An 18752-nucleotide genomic window follows, 5' to 3' on the forward strand; every position below is an offset into this window, starting at 1 on the left:
CAAGCCAGCACAGTACCTCAGCACAGAAGATTTTGCAGCAGGAGGACTTAAGGATCTGCAGCCCAAAACTCCAGTTGTTGAATTCCTTCATTAAGAAGACAGGTCACTGGATGGTGGTTTGCAGGTATGATCAAGGGTAAGGCCTCTAGGCAAGGTTGTCCTTGTGGCTGGATGCAGCTTTGTGGATTTGGTGCCTTTTTCAGGAGCACAGAAGATGACCGAATACCAGTCGGATTCTGGTCGTTGCAAGGTCCAGCACTCTGGTGAGTGGACCTTTCGGACTGGAATTGTGCCTGTGGAGATCCAGCAGGAAACCCACAAAGTTTCAGCGAGATTTGAATTCGGAAGACCCTGCACCGCCCAATAACTCAAGGTCCCAGGGTATTGGGGTATTGCAGCCAGCAAGGTCGCAGCACGGCATGGGATGGCTAAAAATGCAGGAGGTCTTGAGTCCAGTGGGTCTTACAAGGCTCTTGTTGGGGTCTTCATTTTCAGAGTCCCCAGGTCGATGGGAAGGAAGGGCTACAGCAGTCTCTGTTTACACAGCAGTCTCTCCGGTTGCTGGAAATTGTTTCTGCTGCAAATTCTTCATTTTCCTCATCGTTTTTGGTTCCAGTGGTCGAATAAATCTTCAGCTTCCAGGTTCTGACTTTTATGCAGGAATCCAACCTATCAAACAGCCTTGCAACATTCACAAATGAGGGGTTGGCAATCCTTTCAGGACACCCAGCCTTCCAATTTGAACTGGAATCTCGCACTCAGGCTGGAAGACAAAAGGCTGCAGAGTTTCCTTCCTCGCTTCCTGCCTTCAGACACTCTGGAGCCTGGGCATGGAGTCCACAAGACTCCGGCTGAAGATAAAAATTACACAAAGGAAGTTCCTTCCCTGGAGGTCGGGGGAAGGAACGAGAAAGGACAAGGAACAGTAAAAGGGCGAAAAAAGACGACCAGGGCCATTTCGGTAAAATGAGCACCATTGGGTGTCTTTACCGCAGCTGTGGAAACAGCCCGCGGTAAAGGTGCTCCGAATTATTAAAAGGTATCACTGCCATCAGCCATTTAAAGGTAAGCCTGTCCCTGTAACAGAATTGTTACAGTTTTAGTGTGAAAGGGAATACATTGTATCACCTCGGCACTCCACATAAGGTGGGGTGTCCAGGTTTCACATAATAAAATGTAAAAGGGATCCAAAGATCCTTTCAACTCTTGGGAACTGTAGTTCTCCCAAGGTTAGCCAGATAAAGTTAAAAGGGGAGCCCCAACGGCAACCCAGCAATAGGCACTTATTGCCAAAAAGTTGACAAAGAGGATAACTTTTAAAAGACACTATCGGGAGTATTAGAAATGGCACCCATAAAAAGAGTAAAAGCTGGTGCGAGTGTGGAAAAAGGTTCCCACTCAGAGGTATAAGGAAATATAATCCACCAGAAAAAGCAAAAGGTTCTGGGGTTGACACAGGTCAGGAAGATGTTTCATTACTATGAAAATCTTACCTAACAGATTGTGTTTTTCGGGTTAGGTAGGCTATGGGAATACCATGCTCTCCCCCGGACGTCGCTTATCGCATAGGGGGCTTCCCTCCCATGAAATCCACCCACTGAGTACCACCCCCAGGAGGACTCTCGGGTAGCGGCCTCATCTCCCTGTACTCATGGGCATGGGCTCGCCATGGAGGAGAAGTGACGACATCTGGGGATTTGTCACAATAATTAATAGTATATGTTGTGTTAGAAACCAAGGGGTGTCTCACCCGCTAGTCCTCAGGGACTTGTCATCCAGGTGGCCAGGACACGGCTATCAGTTTTGCGGGAGTACAACCTGGGTGAGGGGTCTTTGTGGACGCGGGGGGTGAGACAGCCTATGGTGAGACATGGTATTCCCCCTTTCCTGTACACCGTACCCATTCTATTTCATAGGATTACCCGATGTTCCCCCACCCGAACCCCCTCGTTTCCACACAAACACTGGGCCGAAGAAGAGGGCGACTGGGAGTAACAATTCTAACTCTTATACATCCCATTGGACATGTCCCGCTAATTGGGTCAGGCAAAGTCGGGCACTTGACTCTGCATACATCTGATACCAATTAGCTCTCCTCACACTGATAAAAGGTGGAACATAGACACTCTGAGCAAGGTGGAACACAAGTAAGAGAATGACTTCTGGGGTGCAGGCGAACCTACTGGAGCAGAGCAACGGACCGAGGGACGAGAGTCATGGGGAGAGATCCCCAGGAGTTCCCTGCAGGAGGTTGTTACCTCCGAATGGATGTGAAAGATATGTGGAGAAGACCGAATCCCAAACAAGAAGGCTGCATTGTGTGTCCAGGATGCCAGCGACCATCCCACGTGAACAGCAGAGTTGGGGAGGAGAGGCCAACCCTGTGGTACTAACCTTAACTCACAAATTGGAAGACGGAAAAAGGCAAGAAAGAAAGGCACACAGCTGGTGAGTTGGCAGGTGACGTGAGAGACTGGTGTATGCTGGAGAGGTATTGGAATAGTAACATATCACAAAATTTAAGGCTGCACGCGTGTGGATGAGACATGAAGAAAGTCAAACCTGCAAATGAACTTTGAAGTAACAATAGCTGTAAAGTCAGTGATATTGAGTAACGGAGTGGTCCGGCGAAAGGAAGTAGCCCAGAGTCTGTGAAAGGTGAAAAGGTTGTAGAGATAGTGAATGAACTGTAAAAGTGAGGTGATTGAAATTAACCCTGAGAGAAGGGGAATGTGAAAAGATGAACATTGCTCTTTAGTGCATAATACAGTGAACTACCCAGGCCAGGAAGTACTGGGACAATTAACATAGGCGTGGGAGTTGAAAGCTAGAAAGTCAAAGTGGTCTTGCTGAGGTTTCTACCAAAAACAATGCACATCCGAAGAGGACTCCTTCCCTTTGACTGGTGGGAACAACCATTCCCAGGATGAACTTTGAAACAAGCTATCTCCAGAGGTCCTAGGAGTTTCCAAAGCTGCCGAACCCCAGTACCAGAAGACCTGCTTCCCATTTCGAGTGCATCGTTGTGGAAAGGGCGAATCGGTCCAAATCTTTGCTGAACCAGTAAGGACACTCCAGAGATCCAATGCAATTCGCCTAGACCCCCTGACTAGAGTGTGGGACTGCAAGAAGCGAAGAAGATTGACCAGGCGATCCGTGTCACTTGTTGGTGCTGCAGAAAAGGCACCAAGTCTGCACAGTGAACCAAGAAGTTTCTGAAAGTCCTGCCACAGGTCCTTCCTCGAGACTGCTGCTAAGAGATCCCATCCATTGTACTGCCTTCAGTCACCAGACCAAGGAATCCAGAGGTTGGATCCAGACCTGCAACATTGTGGAGCATCCAGCACAAACATTTTCTTCTAACCTAATGTACTGTGGGGAAAAAAGTATTGCTTATCCGATTCCAAGAAGTCGCTCCAGAGCGTTGGAGTGCATGTAGAGGTGTCCAGGGTAACCCCCTCTTGAGTCAGTTTTAAGGTCTCCTTTGTTAGTTCTTAACTTGCTGTTTCAATAACTCTAGAAACTGGAAGAAATCCACAGGAACTCTTCGTAATTCGCTGATTGTCAAGACTTCAAGCCCTCTCCGAACTGCCTTTAGCTAGGGTTGCATTTTTGGACTTAGGTGAAGAAACCGTCTCTAAAACCGTGAACTAAGCTCATGCTACACTAACTAACCATTTTCCTCCCTTTAAGTGACTTTACTATTTGTTTGCAGAGTAAATGTATTACCGTATACACTGTTGAAACCCACATGAGTGCCCAATAACAAACACAAAATGAAGTATTCCTAAATGTTCTAACGGAAACCTTAGAATCTTAGTAAGTGCCTGACTTGCTAAGATTCAGTGTACTTGCGTACAGTGCACATCTTTCCCTTAAGGTAAGCCTCCCTGCTCTGCCACTCTACCAATGTCCTGATCTAGTACAGACTGATACTAAGAGTTGGAGGTGGAGGGGGATCTACAAATCATTGGGATAGCTTACCAAAGTCTTACTGCCTGTAGGACTTCAGGAAAACTCTATCATATTACTCCTCTAACTCAAGTAGCTAGCCTCCTAAACTGCTTTGATAAATTGACAAAGTTGTATCAGTTAAAAGGGTTAATTTGACCACATTAGCCTCACCTGAATTCTTTTCTCATTTATGTGCTAGAGACGAGGCACAAGACCTTTCGGCCCACATCCCCTATACAGCGATCACAAACAAACCAATGTGCAAGGATGTTAATGTCTCCTTTTTTTTTTTAACCTGTTACAAATGTTTTACTTTCTCAAATCTATTTTCCCATGAATGTGCTCTATAAATCAAGTGCCGTTCATGATGGTAATCTTACTCCAACACGTGGCTGTCACTTACGGTTTCGCAGGTAACATTTCTGGTTTCTTATATCTTGAAAAAATAAATTAAAAATAAATATTGTTGCAGGCAGCCATGCTTTTTGTTAAGCATGGTTCTCGTGTTACTTTATAAGCCTTAAGGTTTATTAAATGAAGTATGTTCATTGTTTGTTTTACTCTAATTACAAATGGTCTAGAATAAAGTTTCCTTTTTTATGAGTAATATGATTAGTAGAAACAAACGAAATATAAAACCTGCTTATGACTAGACTCTTGGGAATCCCCAACAGAGTTTTATAGTAGGATAAGGTTAGGGCCAACTTTCCCTTGCAGGCTTATTCAATTTGTTTATTGCTATGTTTGAGACAGATGCCAGCAGAATGTGCAAACCGCTTCTTGTAGCTCTCTACCTCCAACATCATGGTTTCGGCCACATATGAATACATTGACCTTTTTCAGTATCTGACATTGGTACCCAGTCAATTCATCTAAAATATAAGAGTGGTACATTTCACTGCAGACTATAACACCGAAAAACACAGCAAACATTAAATAAATGTATAAAGGGTAGTGGGGTAAGGGGTTAAAATGGGTCGGATGGGGTTGGGGTGGCGCTATAACGCTGGAAAATTGGGGGGCTTTGGGGAGGGACCCCCAAATAATTTGAAAAAGAAATCTGTGATTTGACCGTGATGAAATGTACCACTCTGTAATATCAGTTGGTAAAATCACATCTAACACTAATTTTAATGTAAATGAACTACTTCAACAGCACTTCAGCCATAGTCCGTTTTAGAATAAATCTCATTGTATATCCTAGTTTGTCGCAAGTGAAATTACTTTAGTATCTCAAGATAGGTGTTGTATATTTTCCACTACAGATCACCTTTTTCTTTTGCACTTATTTCTGTTATTTGTAGAGGATTGAGCAATCAGTCAAGGAAACGGAAAATGAATGGCAGCGACGCTTGGATAAAACTGTACAGGAAATTACAAAGGCTGCTACGAGGTACCGCCAGGATTGTGGAATTCAGACAGAACCAAATAAGACCATTGATTCAGTAAGTAAGGAAGTGGTGGAAGAATTGCAACTAAAACTGGAGAATGCCCTGCAAGAGAAGGAGAAAGCTGTCCGTGAAGCTGTGATTGAGTTGGAGATTCGGCATCGTGATAATATCACCAATCGGGTATGATATACAGTGTTTCTGAGATTGTTCTTAAAACCGTCCTTGGGCCATAGTTGCTCTATTCAATTGTGTAAGTCCGGCAATGCTGCCAAAAGACGTAGAAATGAATGTATGCTTGATCCAAGATCTAGCAATGATGTTGCTCTAATTGATATGTTATTGAAATGGCCTATTGAACTATTTCCCTTTTCATTGAAAGGTTCTTCCTTACTTCTGCTGGCCTCCAAATTCCTGTTAAGAACTCTTAAGGAAGAAAGCCCTCTTTTGCATGCTTTTGCAATCCTCTCCACGTTTTACAACATCTTTGTGTTAGCCTACCAATTTTCTTCCAGTGTTATTCATCCAGACCTCACTAGGGAAGCAACCCTTATGTTTGTGAGCCTTTTGGGAACTCTTATGGACCCACAAAGGGAGTGCTACCATCGAGCTGTCCTTTTAATCTCCCTGTGCAATTATCCCGACTTCCAACAGTTAAGGTAGTGTCTCCATACTAAGTTGCCATTTTGGCTTTAGGGAAGTTTCTTCCTGGCGATTACCAAAATGGAGCCCCGAGTGCTGTGAAATACAGTATCCAACAACTATATAATGTCAATACCTTAATTAGGCTAACAAAGTCATTTATTTTGCATATTTGCAAGCTTTCGTGGAATGTCTCCACTTCCTCATGCAGAGATTAAATGAAGCATTTGGAAAACATCACAGCACTGCAAGTTTGAATGTGGCATGACTGCTGATTAGCTGAGTTCCTGCATGAAGGCGAGGGTCCTGGAGCAGAGAGTCGATCCATGCAAGGAAGAATCCAAGGAAGAACATCTACACCCACCTCAAGTGACTTCCGAGTAACTGTTGCTGCTCCAAACTCCACTTCTGAACGACAGGGAAGATGCAGACCGGATGACTTCCTGCCCTGGACTTGTGGGCCTAACCAGTCTTCAGACAACCTGCATTTTGAGCCGTCCCTCGAAGAGCTGCGACCACCCTGGGCTGCAGTTCCCCAATACCGTTGGACCTGGACCAGTCTGCTGTGCATAGTCTTCTGAAATGCGGTTTCAGCTGGAACTTCGTGGGCATCCTATTGGGCCTACAGTGACTCTTTCCCACTCTGAGATGTCTCCCTTTTCAAGTCTGGGGACTGAGAAACGGAGAGAAGCCTGCTGTGTGACAACTGTCGCTGAACCGAAGTCTGAGTCCCAACAAGCCAGTATCGTGAAGTGTCTTCTGGGCATCCCATCGCAAGAAGCTGACCGTCTGCTCCCCTCAAAAGTTCCTTCTTCAGCCTCAAGGCTGAGAATCAGAATAGGAGCTGCTGTCGCCTCACCTGGGGACCTGCCAGTGATAGTCTTCTTTCTTTGTAAAGCTACTGTCCCGCTCCTAGGTATTCACCTGGGTGCTTGCTGTGTTGAATCAGACTCCTCCTGAGCTTTCTGAGACACATTGGAGCGGACAGCCCAACTGTGTTCTCCAAGGCCTTAAGGACTTTGGTCTACAATCCTTCAGGGAGTCTGCCTAACCTCCCTGATCCACCTTTTAACTAAATATTTTACCTACCTACAGCATATAAGAAACCTGCTATTTTGACAACTTTGACAGTGCCTGCCTTTCTTCTTTGGTCTTCTGCCCATGGGCCCTGTTCAACCAGTGTCCCAACTGACTGAGAGAACCTCATTCCCGGAGAGGGCTGGACTTTCTAAGTATAGGTTGCCTAGAAGTACTTACCAGTATATCGGGTTTGCTTACTTCAGATGTTGGTTATAAGAAATTGATTTGCAAACTTGAATGGTACTCTAACTACTTACTGTGAGAAACCTGAGGGTTTGCTCACACCTAGTCCCCTTGGATCCTTTCTCAGGTGGCCAAGGCAAGGCTATATCGCTTTTGACTCCTGATCCTGGGGGTGGAGATGTGAGCGAGGATCACCTGGGTTGAGGGTCCTTGGGTATTGGGGTGAGGATGTCCCCTTTTTCTTGTGAGAACCTATCTTACCCTCCCCCTTCCTTTGTATAGGTTGTTGCCAATCACGTCCCTTCATTTCTCCTCATTCATACCATCATAGTACTGAGACGAGGAAGAGGCGACTAGGAGTGGTGCACACTAACATGGTATTTCACCACTCTAGTACAGAGGCGAGGAAGAGGCCTACAGACCGTTGTGGGGGGTCAGGCGTGTTTAGAGAACTTTATTAACTATGGTCAGGCAATTGGGCTGGAGGACTCAGACCTGCAACCTGTTAAATGGTTGCAGGTGCATAAAAGGTGGGGCCGACAGAGAGGCAGGACCAGCAGGAGAGTAGCCGGGCCGAGCATTTCGGGCTTGAACAGAGAAATCCTGTGGAAGAGGAGGTTGGAAAGGAGGGTTCTGCCTGGAAAACAGGACACCAGCAAGTATCCCGGAGAGACTGTGGCACCCAGACCCGAGCGGGCCATGAGGAGCACAGTGGTGGAAGCCTCCCTGGATGGGTGCCCGCAACAGGAGGTGCAGGGCAGGAGAGACATCCAGTTGCTGCAAGCTACCAGCTGCATCCGTGAGAGGCGAGCAGAGCTGCCGGCAACCCACAGAAAGAAGACCGTAGTGCGAGCAGGGCTCGCAATACTACAAAGACATGTATGCAGAGCAGTAGAAAAGAAAAGCAGCTGCCCAAAGGAGCCGCCAGACACTGGTGATTAAAAACAAGGGAACACTCGTTCCCGGGGCACTCTTGGGGGCTGTTGAGGGGCAAACGTGATAGTTGAATGAACGAAATGAGATGTGCAAGAAAAAGCAAACTTAAAGTGAAGGGTTGTGGTGAAACGAACAAGATGACCTGTGAATGAAAGGATAAGAATTAAGAACTATTGAATACCAAATTAAAGGAAAGCCTTTTGATAAGCCTAGGAGTAGAGGCAAGCTTGTGTGAAGTATGCTGAGAATATTTTGAAAAGCAAAGCACAAACCTTACGAACGTCAAGACCCCTTTTTTGGAACTTTGTTGTCTTCTTGGGTTAAGGGAACCCACAATACTTTATCAAACTGTTTTGAACTTGGGGAAGGGTAGCTGGAAAGTAAGCCAAGAGCTGGAAGAAGCTCAGAACATTTTTGTTGCTGACATCCCTACACATTGTCTAGCTTTAGTTGTGAGGGCAAGTATAGGTTTTGTACACACAGATTTTTAACTTGAACTTACTGAGTCTCACTTTTTCTTAGTTTCTTTATGTAGGGAAATCCCACCTTAGCATAGGGCAAGTTAGGCCTTCAACCATACTGACGTTTAAGTTAATAAAATACTTTTGTATGAACTTTTAATCTGTTGTGTGTCTTGCTTCATGATGCCTTCACATTACCTGTAGATCATCTAAGAGTTTACCATTGAGCTGAGTAATGCTTAACAAGTATTACTGTATATATGTGAGTAAGGTTACTTACCTGTAATTCCAATACTGTTAGCTGCCTTAGTCTTAACCAGTAGTTTTATAAAAATATTGTTATTATCAGTGTATCTGTGACTATAGGTGTATCCTGAGATCGTTGTACTTTGCTACAGCCCTTCTCCCTCAAAGACTAAGCCTGGCTGCTCATCCATTGCTACTGAACCTTTTGGGTAGGTCAGGCCAAACCTAATAATTGGAGCTGTGAAAGGCCAGGGAAAGGCCACTGCTTTTGGATCCCGACCCTGGGGGTGGGCAGGCTAGGGAGAATAACCTGGGTAGAGGGACCTCCATCGTCGTGGAGAAGGCAGGAGCCCCCCACCACAGAACAGGACATCGCCACAAGGACCTGAGGATCGACGCCTCGCCATCCCTGAAATCCCCCTGTAACATGGCAGCTTTTCCGCCCATCTCGGGGCCAAAAAGCAGAATTAATCTGCCCCTGCCTCTGCCTCACCAGAGCACCATCCTGCAGCCCATTTAGTGCTCATCAGAGCCTCCTGCAGCCTTCCCTGACCCCCAGGACCGCACGTGCCGACATTAGGAAAAACAAAATGTCGGGCACGTTGCAGCCTGAAAGCGAAGCTGGGCGTCTTCGTTGTCGCTAAGCAATGTCTGTTTGCCCGCTCTTAAGGCCAAACATCTGCCGGCAGGCAGAAGAGCCGGCGGCCATATAAGGCCAATATAAGGCCACTGCCCTGTTTGCCCCTGTTCGCCGCGGTCCGACGCAAGGTGCTTCTTCAAATCAAACTCCTACCTCATGAATTTGCATCTATTCACAGGTACCTACCTACCTGATGTAAGTACTATAAATACCTGCAACATAACCTATTACTGTACCCCACTTCACGCTCTCATATTATAGCAGCCAGCCCTACTCTATTCTGCTCTAACAGCGTTCTATCCATGCTCTTGCCTGTGCTTGCCGGTCCATTGCTTACTTAAGCATTATTAACTAACCTAGATGGTTCCCTATCCGCTTACTGTACCCAGCCATATTGTCCACTATTTGACTGTTGCATTGAGCCCCATGTTGCCCAATATTTGATCGCCGCATCTAGCCTTATGTTGTCCACGATCTAACTGCTGCATGTAGCCCTTTGCTGCCCAATACTTGATTGCTGCATTTAGCCTTACATTGCCTAATAGATTGTTGCATTGAGCCCCTTGTTGCACAATATTTGATTGCTGCATCTAGCCTTACATTGCCTAATACCTGATTGCTGCATTTAATCCTATGCTGCCCAATATTTGATTGCTGCATCTAGCCTTACATTGCCTAATATTTGATTGCTGCATTTAGCCCTATGCTGCCCAATATTTGATTGCTGCATCTAGCCTTACATTGCCTAATAATTGATTGCTGCATTTTTCCCTATGCTGCCCAATATTCGATTGCTGCATTTAGCCCTATCCTGCCCAATATTTGATTGCTGTATGTAATGGTATGCTTTAGTTTGACTGGCCGAGCCTGCTCTCTGCTCTACTTGCCTCAAACACTATGTACTCTTATTTGCCAACCCCAGTCTATCTGGCCACAATCATTAACCTGACAGCTCTACTTATTACTACTGTCTATATCACCATGCCCTCCATACTGCCCCCAGAGGGCGTAGGAGCCTCTCCTATGCAACTTATCTCCAAATCCCCTTGCAACATAGCACAGAGAAACTACAGACTCCGTGCATGATTACCCAAAATATTCAAACCTGTCAATAAATATAATATTAACCTAGATCACCTTCGACCCAAACTACTTCCCCCATTGCAAACCACCTTTCTTCCTAGCCCCAAGCCCCGCTCTAAAAGAAACAAGACCACCACCAACCGACTACCACTGCTAACTTGCGCCCCACGCCACAGCTAGAACCTGACCTCAAAGGCACATTAATCAATGCTAGATCTTTAGTCGCTCATGCTTCAGACATAGCAGACACTATCCTGGAAAATGACCTTGACTTCATCGCCATCACAGAATCCTGGCTCCACGAGGCAGCAGGTCCAGCACTAGCGTTAGCAGTCCCAGACAACTACACCATCCTTCGAGCTGACAGACTAGATTCACGAGGTGGAGGAATAGCGATCATCGCCAAAACTAATCTCTCCATGAGAATCACCTCAACACCTAACCTAAAATCTTGCAAGTCACTTTCTATTAAACTACCCACCGCCAACCCTCAAACATTAAATAGCCATCTCCTCTATAGTCCCCAAGGCCCAATCAGCACCTTTAATGAAGATCTTACCACTGTTATCTCAGAGAAGCTAAACTCCTCACGAACCCTAGTGCTAGGAGATTTTAACCTAGGGTACAATGATATTAATGATCACCAGGCTACCTCCGTGGCTAACATCCTGACAGAATTAGGTTTCACGCAGAAAGTGAATACGTCCACCCATACCAAAGGGAGAACGCTAGATTGGATTGCCAGTCACAACTGCAACCTCTCCATTACATCCATCTCCCCCCAAATATGGTCTGACCACCACCTAATCTCTTTTACTCTCAATACTAAAAGATCTACTGCACCAATACCTCCTCTCGCCTTACCTACACTAACTAGAAACAAGAAAAATATCACAGCTGAAAATATCCTGCCCCATATCCTACCTAATCTCAACTCCTTACTAGACCATACTGACCCAGGCTCACTAGTGGATGAATTTAATAATGCTATGACCACCGCTCTCGACAGCATTGGTCCGCTAAAACTTAGGAACAGCAAACCGAAAAAGCATCTCATCTCTTGGTTTACACCCCACCTAAAAAAACCCAAGATTACAGAAAAATAAATGCGAAACAGCATGGATCCTACATCCTACCGCAGAAAATAAAACTAATCTAAGTATTTCAACCCAATACAAAAAGGATATCATCTTGGCCAAACAAGAAACGTATAACTGGATTACCCAAGCCAACTCTAGCATGAAGGAGCTCTTCTCTATTCTAAAAGAATTGGAAACCCCAATTGCAGTACAGGATGACTCTATTAAAGATAAAACCTGGTGTACTGACATTCAGTTGGCACTAACCAACCAAGTGGCCAACCTCCAAATTAAAATAGCTCTAAAGAAAGCTTCACTCAGCTCAAACCCAAATTCCCCTGAACAAAACACCAAAATCTAAACCCAAAGAATTTACCCAATTTAACTTCTCTAAGGTCTCAGTGATCGAGGTAGAGAAAACAATTCTTGCACTTAAACCATTCAATTGCAAAGGCGACCAATGCCCAGCACAACTGATCAAGGATGCTGCTAGAGATCTAGCCCCCTTCATCACCAAACTTATCAACGCCTCCTTCACTACTGGCACCATCCCGCGCAACCCAAAGGAATCTTGGGTACTCCCTCTTCTGAAAAATAACCACTGGACCCCAACATTCCCACAAACTACAGGCCCATCACCACGGTGCCATTCCTACTAAAACTACTAGCTAGGGTAGCATGCACTCAAATTCAGAACTTCCTTGAGGCAAACCATCTTCTAGGCGCTCGCCAATCTGGTTTCCTACCTCAACGTGGCACAGAGACAGCCATGATCGATTTAAAGGCCCAAATAGATTCACTTAGAGACAAGGGAAAATTAGCACTTCTCCTCCTACTAGACCTCTCAACTGCCTTTGACTTGGTGGACCATAAAGTCCTGTGTAATCACTCGGACTCAGCAGCCTACTTCTCAAAGGAAGCTATACTCTGGATACAGTAGTGACAGGACTATGAGGGTGTTCTCCCCTTCGGTGGCAGCAGACCCGATACCTATTATGAGTGCCCCAGGGATCATGCGTCTCGCCAACACTCTACAATATCTTCACCAAGCCACTCTTTGACGATCTTGACAATCTGGGTATCACCTATACCAACTACGCAGACGATACCCAGATTCTCCTACCACTTACTAGGGATTATGGGAAAGATCTGGCTCTGGTGAACAGTCTATAGCATTGTTCAGGCATGGATGGCCAACCATGGCCTATGTCTGAAAGATGACAAAACAGAGCTCATCATCCTGCGCACCGCAGCTCGTATCAGAAAACTCAACCCAAATTACTCAGCATTTATTATTGATGGGAATACTATCAAGGTCGCCAGAGAAGTAAAAACCCCAGGTTTTTACCTCGACCCGACCTTATCCCTTACCAAATGGGTAAACTCACTGGCCTCATCTACGGCCTACACATGTAAATTAATACGAGCCGGAAAACGATTCCTATCAGTTGACAGTTGCTTAATCCTATCCAGAACCCTCATCCTATCCAAACTCGATTATTGTAATGCCCTCTACATAGGGGAAAACAAACCATCAACAGAATAAGAGTGCTCCAAATTAATGCGCTTAGGGCTGCCCTAAGTATTCCTAGAAGAGTACACATCTCTGAAATAAGACGGAAACACAAATGGCTCTCCACCCAAGAAAAAAAATAACCTCAAATCGGCCCCCCTCATCCACAAATGCTTAAACAACAAAGCCCCTCGCTATCTAACAGAACGATTTATCAGAAAAATCTCCATTAGACCAACAAGAATAGTCAGCCCCAACTGCCTTCTAGTGCCCAGATTTACACAGACCACTGTTGGAGGGTCTAGCTTCTCAGTTAGGGCAGCTCAATTGTGGAACTCCCTACCTCACACACTTGGATCTGACCAAACGTTTAACAAATTCAGAAAGAACACAATAAAATGGCTCACTGAGAATATGTAACCCACATTCTCCTAACGTACCAACCTAGCATGCCTGCATGTAATGTACTTCTGATCTAGATTTGCCAATATGTAAACGTCCGCTAAAAGATGACATGTTGTCTACATATGAATACCGTTGTACATGTACTATACTGTCTTACCCTCGTCCTGTTGCCCCTAAGAAAGTTGTTTTTACCTTTACTTTGTAACTTGTAACTTCTGTAACTAAGCTGTAAGCCCTCTTTTCACCTGCGCCCTGATACCTCCGGGTCCGGTGCGCACAATAAATAAACAAACAAACCTCGGGGAGTGGGGGAGAAGCACCCAATGGTGAGACATGGCATCCTCCTTTTTCCACAACCCATTTAACTCCTATCCCTGCTTATTTTATGGGAAACTACAACTCCCATAATTCCTCCCATTTTACCTTGACAAAAGTGCTGCACCAAGGAAGATGATGAATGAGGTTCAAAGGATTACCTCCCCTGACTTGCATTGGCCCTGGCCCTATAATTAGGCCAGGCAGAGTCAGGTACGTGAATCTAACAATGTACACTTGACACTTATTAGCACTTCCTATGAAGATTAAAGGTGGCGCACACGGGCACACTTTGAGCGAGACTGGGTACAAGAAGGAACCGCTCTTCCAAGGCTGATGCGAACCAAGCTGTGGAAGGTGGAGAGCCAACAGGCTGGTCGACAGTTGAGGATCAAGAGAAAGCCAGGCAAAATGTCCATGCTTTCGTAAGGCCGTGAGCGTTGGAAGAACAAAGCCGAGTGAGCGAGGAAAGAAACCTTCAAGTACCAGGAAGCGGCCTGCAAGCCTCCCGGGTGAATTGCGAAGTTGGGGAGCAGAAGAAGAGGTGTTGGTAATGGCTTTGAGCTACAAGAAAGAGATGAAAGAAATCAAATGAACATAGCCTGTGAGATGTCGAGGGAAACAAAAGTCTGGTTGATAAAGGGAAAGTGACTGTTATTTGAAAGTGGAAGGTTGCCTGTGTGCCGATTAAACACGTATGAAGAAAACAATTGTTGAAAGACAAGGATACAAAGTAGCAGAGTGGTCCTGCGAGATGAAGTTGCACATTCGAAAGTCTCTGTGAAATTTTAGGAATTTAAAGGCAACCGCGATAAGGAAAGAGTCGAATAAGAGGAAAGTCACATTTGTGAATTGTAAAATATGCCAAAAGGGCAAAAGTGAAACATAAGAACTTGGAAAAAAGCCAAGAAGGCAAGTGAAGGAGAATGAGAACTAAAAGTACCAAATGGCATTGGTGCTGAGAGAGAACATTGTGTATTGAATGATTGTTGAAAGAGTTTGAAGTGGTCATGCAGAGGTCTATGTATATTCCTTTCAGTCTCGAACGTCTGACAGTGAAAAGATAGATGGTGTAAAACGGGGGGGGGGGGAGGGAACCCCACGAAAGAGACCGGCTCGAGCCTGGCAGAGGGAAGTGTGAGAAACCTGAAGTCGTCTTACCCGCTGTTCCCCAGAGATCTGTCGTCCAGGTGGCCAGGACACGGCCATCGCTATTGGAACCAGTTCCTGGGGGTGGACCAGTGGGAGAGGGTCACCTAGGCGAGGGGTCTTCGGGGAGTGAAAGTGGGACACTGTAGGTTGAGATGCGGTACCCCCTTCCTTGTAACTGCTTTTCCCATCCTACCCTGTAGGATATTTAGAAGCTCTCCCCCCTTGCCCTCTTTTCCTATAGGAACACTTTCTTACACTGCAACAGACAACAGACTAACACCAGAACCATTTACCTGACATGTCCCAACACACGCGTGAGGCAATTGACAATAACCACGCACACCCGACAGCCCTTTACCTTCTCCACAGGGCTAGAAGGCGGAGCACAAGAGCACATACTGAGCAAGGCTGAACGCACGAGGAAACAGCTACACCGAACCCGCAGTTCAAATGGAAGAGAAAGGCGGCGAGACCTGGAGGGATGACGAAGGAGGAACTGCCCATATCCTTCAACTCCGACCTGCAAAGCCTCAGAGGGAAATCGGGAGCGGCAGCTTGAATGTGGAGGAACGGATGTCAACGATGCACAGGGGCCTCCTGCATTGATAGCACAGGCGGGTAGGTGTGCTGGCTATCGTGGTATTGTCCTTGACTCTAGAGGCAAGAGAAGCCAATGGGTTCAACACAGCCAGTGAGTTGGAGGAATTGGATAGAAAACCCAACTGTGTTGAGCCCAAGGTTGCGAGTGGCAACATTATATGAGCGCACAGAACTTGAGGAGGGGGAGAGGGGGGAGGGAGAGAGGGGGGAGAGAAGAGGGGGGGAGAGAGGGGAGGGGAGAGGGAAAAAAAAAAAGCCCAGACAAGGGTCAGCTGCAGAGTTGTCAGTTGTCAGGCGCCGTATGAGGGCTCATTCGAAGGACTCTTGCTGTGATTTCATATGAAAACTGCAAGTACCAGAAGGCCCTAGGAAAGGGCGCCGTGATATGTCGGAGTGGTCCTACAAAGGTTGCGTCAAATCCTAGTCTCCAACCCATCGCCGACAGAAAGCTAGGGGGAAGGTAACCCTGCTTTCTGATGAGGTTGTGAATTGAGGCAAGTGTGAACCTGAAAAAGAGGGTTGCCGAAAGAAAACTTGAAGGGAACCCACGCTTTCTGATGAAAATGAGCAAATCATGAACTATGTTAGAAATTTGTGAACGGGGTTGAAGGCCGTAGCGAAAAGACAGAGGGAGGACCACTTTGCAAGGAGGATCTGAGTGCAGCAGAGGAACATCATAGGGGCGGAGAGCCATCACCCAAGGTGCAAGACCACCAAAGGAACTTTTGTTTGTTGTTTTGAACTAGCAGGCCTTCTAAGGCAAGATACTTTGAGGAAAGAGCCCATGAAGGTTCTGGTATCATTGAAACTGGAATTGTGAGCCTCGTGCTGGAGAGGCCCAGGAATGTGCTGTGCTCAGGATTTCTGCCTTGTCCCGTGCTTGAAACGTGGGGATGGAGACCCCGCCATACCATCCTGACTTATCATTTTGTGAACACGTCTTTCTTTTCTGGTGAACATTATCCAGCACTCTTTTGTAACTTAGCGGTAAGGATTGCCAATAGGTTTCAAAACCCCCTTGAACTGTGATCTGTCTTTACTGTTGCTACCATGAGTTCCTTACAGAAGCCTGTGCGGAACTGTAAGAAAGTGACATTATATGAACTGGGTATTGATGGAAAGGCGGTTGAAGCCTAAAGAAGAGAAATACAACAAGTTGAAAGCCTAAGATTAAACTATGCCAGTAAGCCAAAGTGTGCAAAACTGACAGAATTGCGCCATCCACCCAGCCTTTTTTTTTTGGAAAGACTCTCTAGACCCCATGGGGTTGAACCTGGGGAGGGGAGTTGGTGCTGAAGCCATTTTGACACTTCCTTTTCGGACACTTTTCATTTTGTATTCCCTTAACATGCTTTGTTATTCTAAGGAGGGCAAGGTTAGGTTTTCTTATTATAGGCATTTTTATTTTGACTAGACTGACTTTGACGTATTTGTTATTGTTTAATGGTAGAGATTACCCCCATTTTAGAATTGGGGCCAGTTAGGAATTGTACCGTCCCAATCAAAAGTGCAAATAAAGGTTTTCGAAACGTGTATCCATTGTCTGTGTCTACTGCTCAATACCATGCCTTCCTCACGGAGCTCAGTACACCTAAGAGTGAGCCATCTTCAGTCCTAGCATACGTGGACTATAGTTAAACTCCCTAACAGTTCCCAGTCACAGAAAATTGCAATCTCAACCTACTTCAAGGCAATGGCACCACGAGCACCAAGGTGGGACAACCACAATCTTAAAGCGGGAAGCTGGCAACAAAACTGCATGGAGACGGTCCAAGCAAGGAAGATCTGGCCTAGCACTTGAGTGGAACCAGCAGAGGGGACAGTAGAAGCTCAGGAATTACAACCAGCAGCCACGAATCCCGACCAGTGGTCTGCCCAGGACACATGGTGCAGCCAGTATGATAAAACATGGTGCCAACAAGGCAGCAACCATGAGAAAATATAAAGAAAATCTTCAACAGGTAAGTAAACCATCTGAACATAATTTAGTATAGAACATGATCTCCCCTATGTACAGCGCCCCATCCGCTCCCCTCACAAAAACATACGCCAGCCCACTGGGCTGAGAAGAAAGCGTTAGGTGGTCAACCAGTCTGGTTGGTCTCTAAGTCTGCCACTCGGCTCAGAGCAACCCCACAGAATGTGATGTTGCCTGGCCAGGAATGAGTGTACCAGTTCAAACCACAAAGAGACCATGTGGGCATAATGGCCGTACTCGTGCGTCCTGTGCACTTTCCTCTATCCTTATGGGCATCACCCAACATGGGGACATTAACGGAACCTTTGGCAGCGCACAAATGGAGCTTTCCCTTTAAATTTATTATAGCACGTGGGGGCGTGTCCTCACCTCAGTCTCTTTTTCCACACGGGCACTGTCGGACCTTTCAGCTAGGCGCAGAGACTTTAACTTTGCTTGCTCCCTGTTTTGTTTTTCAATCGTCTTCATCTCCCTTTCGTGCCTCACCCGCCATCTCTCTGGCGCATGTCTGCTGCAGGAGGATTTATGAGATGCGTGTCCTGCGACCGCTCGTTCCCGGCCTCTGACCCCCATGCACTCTGACTTGAGTGCCTGGGGCCCGACCACCGCCGGGACACATGCACGACTTGCAGCGCTCTTGGTCACCGGGCATTGAAGAATCGCTTGACACATTGGAGGGAGATCTCCCCCACCCCCCCACTGCTCCTCCAGGTCACCTCAAAGACGTCTTCTCCAGGACCTCATGTCAAGACAAGGTAAGCCTTTTGTTTAGTACAGCTTCTCAGTGCAGAGACTCCTTCCTAGGGGTTTCCACGGGCAAAGGTTCCTTGGATTTCGGTACTGGCTGACCCGAGGCCATCAAGCCTACCGGCTCCCAAGGCAAGAGTGTTGGGGGCTGCACCGGGCGGTTAAGCTTGACCTCCTTATCGACCCCAAGGAGCAAATGATTGTCGTGTTCTACCTCCAAGAGTCAACGCATGGCACGATACAGCATGATTACCGGTGCTTGTGTGAGGGAAACACAGCTTACCGAAGTGTCCTCTGAGGTCCAGAGTCGGGGCGATTCCACTACTGGCCAGCTGGCAGAGGCTTCTGTG

The 18752-nt window shown here is 46.3% G+C and overlaps 1 protein-coding gene across 3 annotated transcripts in view; it reads left to right on the plus strand.

Annotated features, from left to right (window-relative positions):
• CEP152 (centrosomal protein 152) overlaps positions 1 to 18752 on the plus strand; it is a 475089-nt gene that overhangs the window by 295731 nt on the left and 160606 nt on the right. For all 3 annotated transcript variants that reach the window (XM_069624789.1, XM_069624790.1, XM_069624791.1), the window contains one exon: positions 5259 to 5525. In XM_069624789.1, coding sequence (XP_069480890.1) covers positions 5259 to 5525 — 267 coding nt within the window. The remainder of the gene's footprint in view (positions 1 to 5258; positions 5526 to 18752) is intronic.

The sequence above is a fragment of the Ambystoma mexicanum genome, chromosome 11 (assembly GCF_040938575.1).
Source record: "Ambystoma mexicanum isolate Mex_15411 chromosome 11, UKY_AmexF1_1, whole genome shotgun sequence".
Lineage (NCBI taxonomy): Eukaryota > Metazoa > Chordata > Amphibia > Caudata > Ambystomatidae > Ambystoma > Ambystoma mexicanum.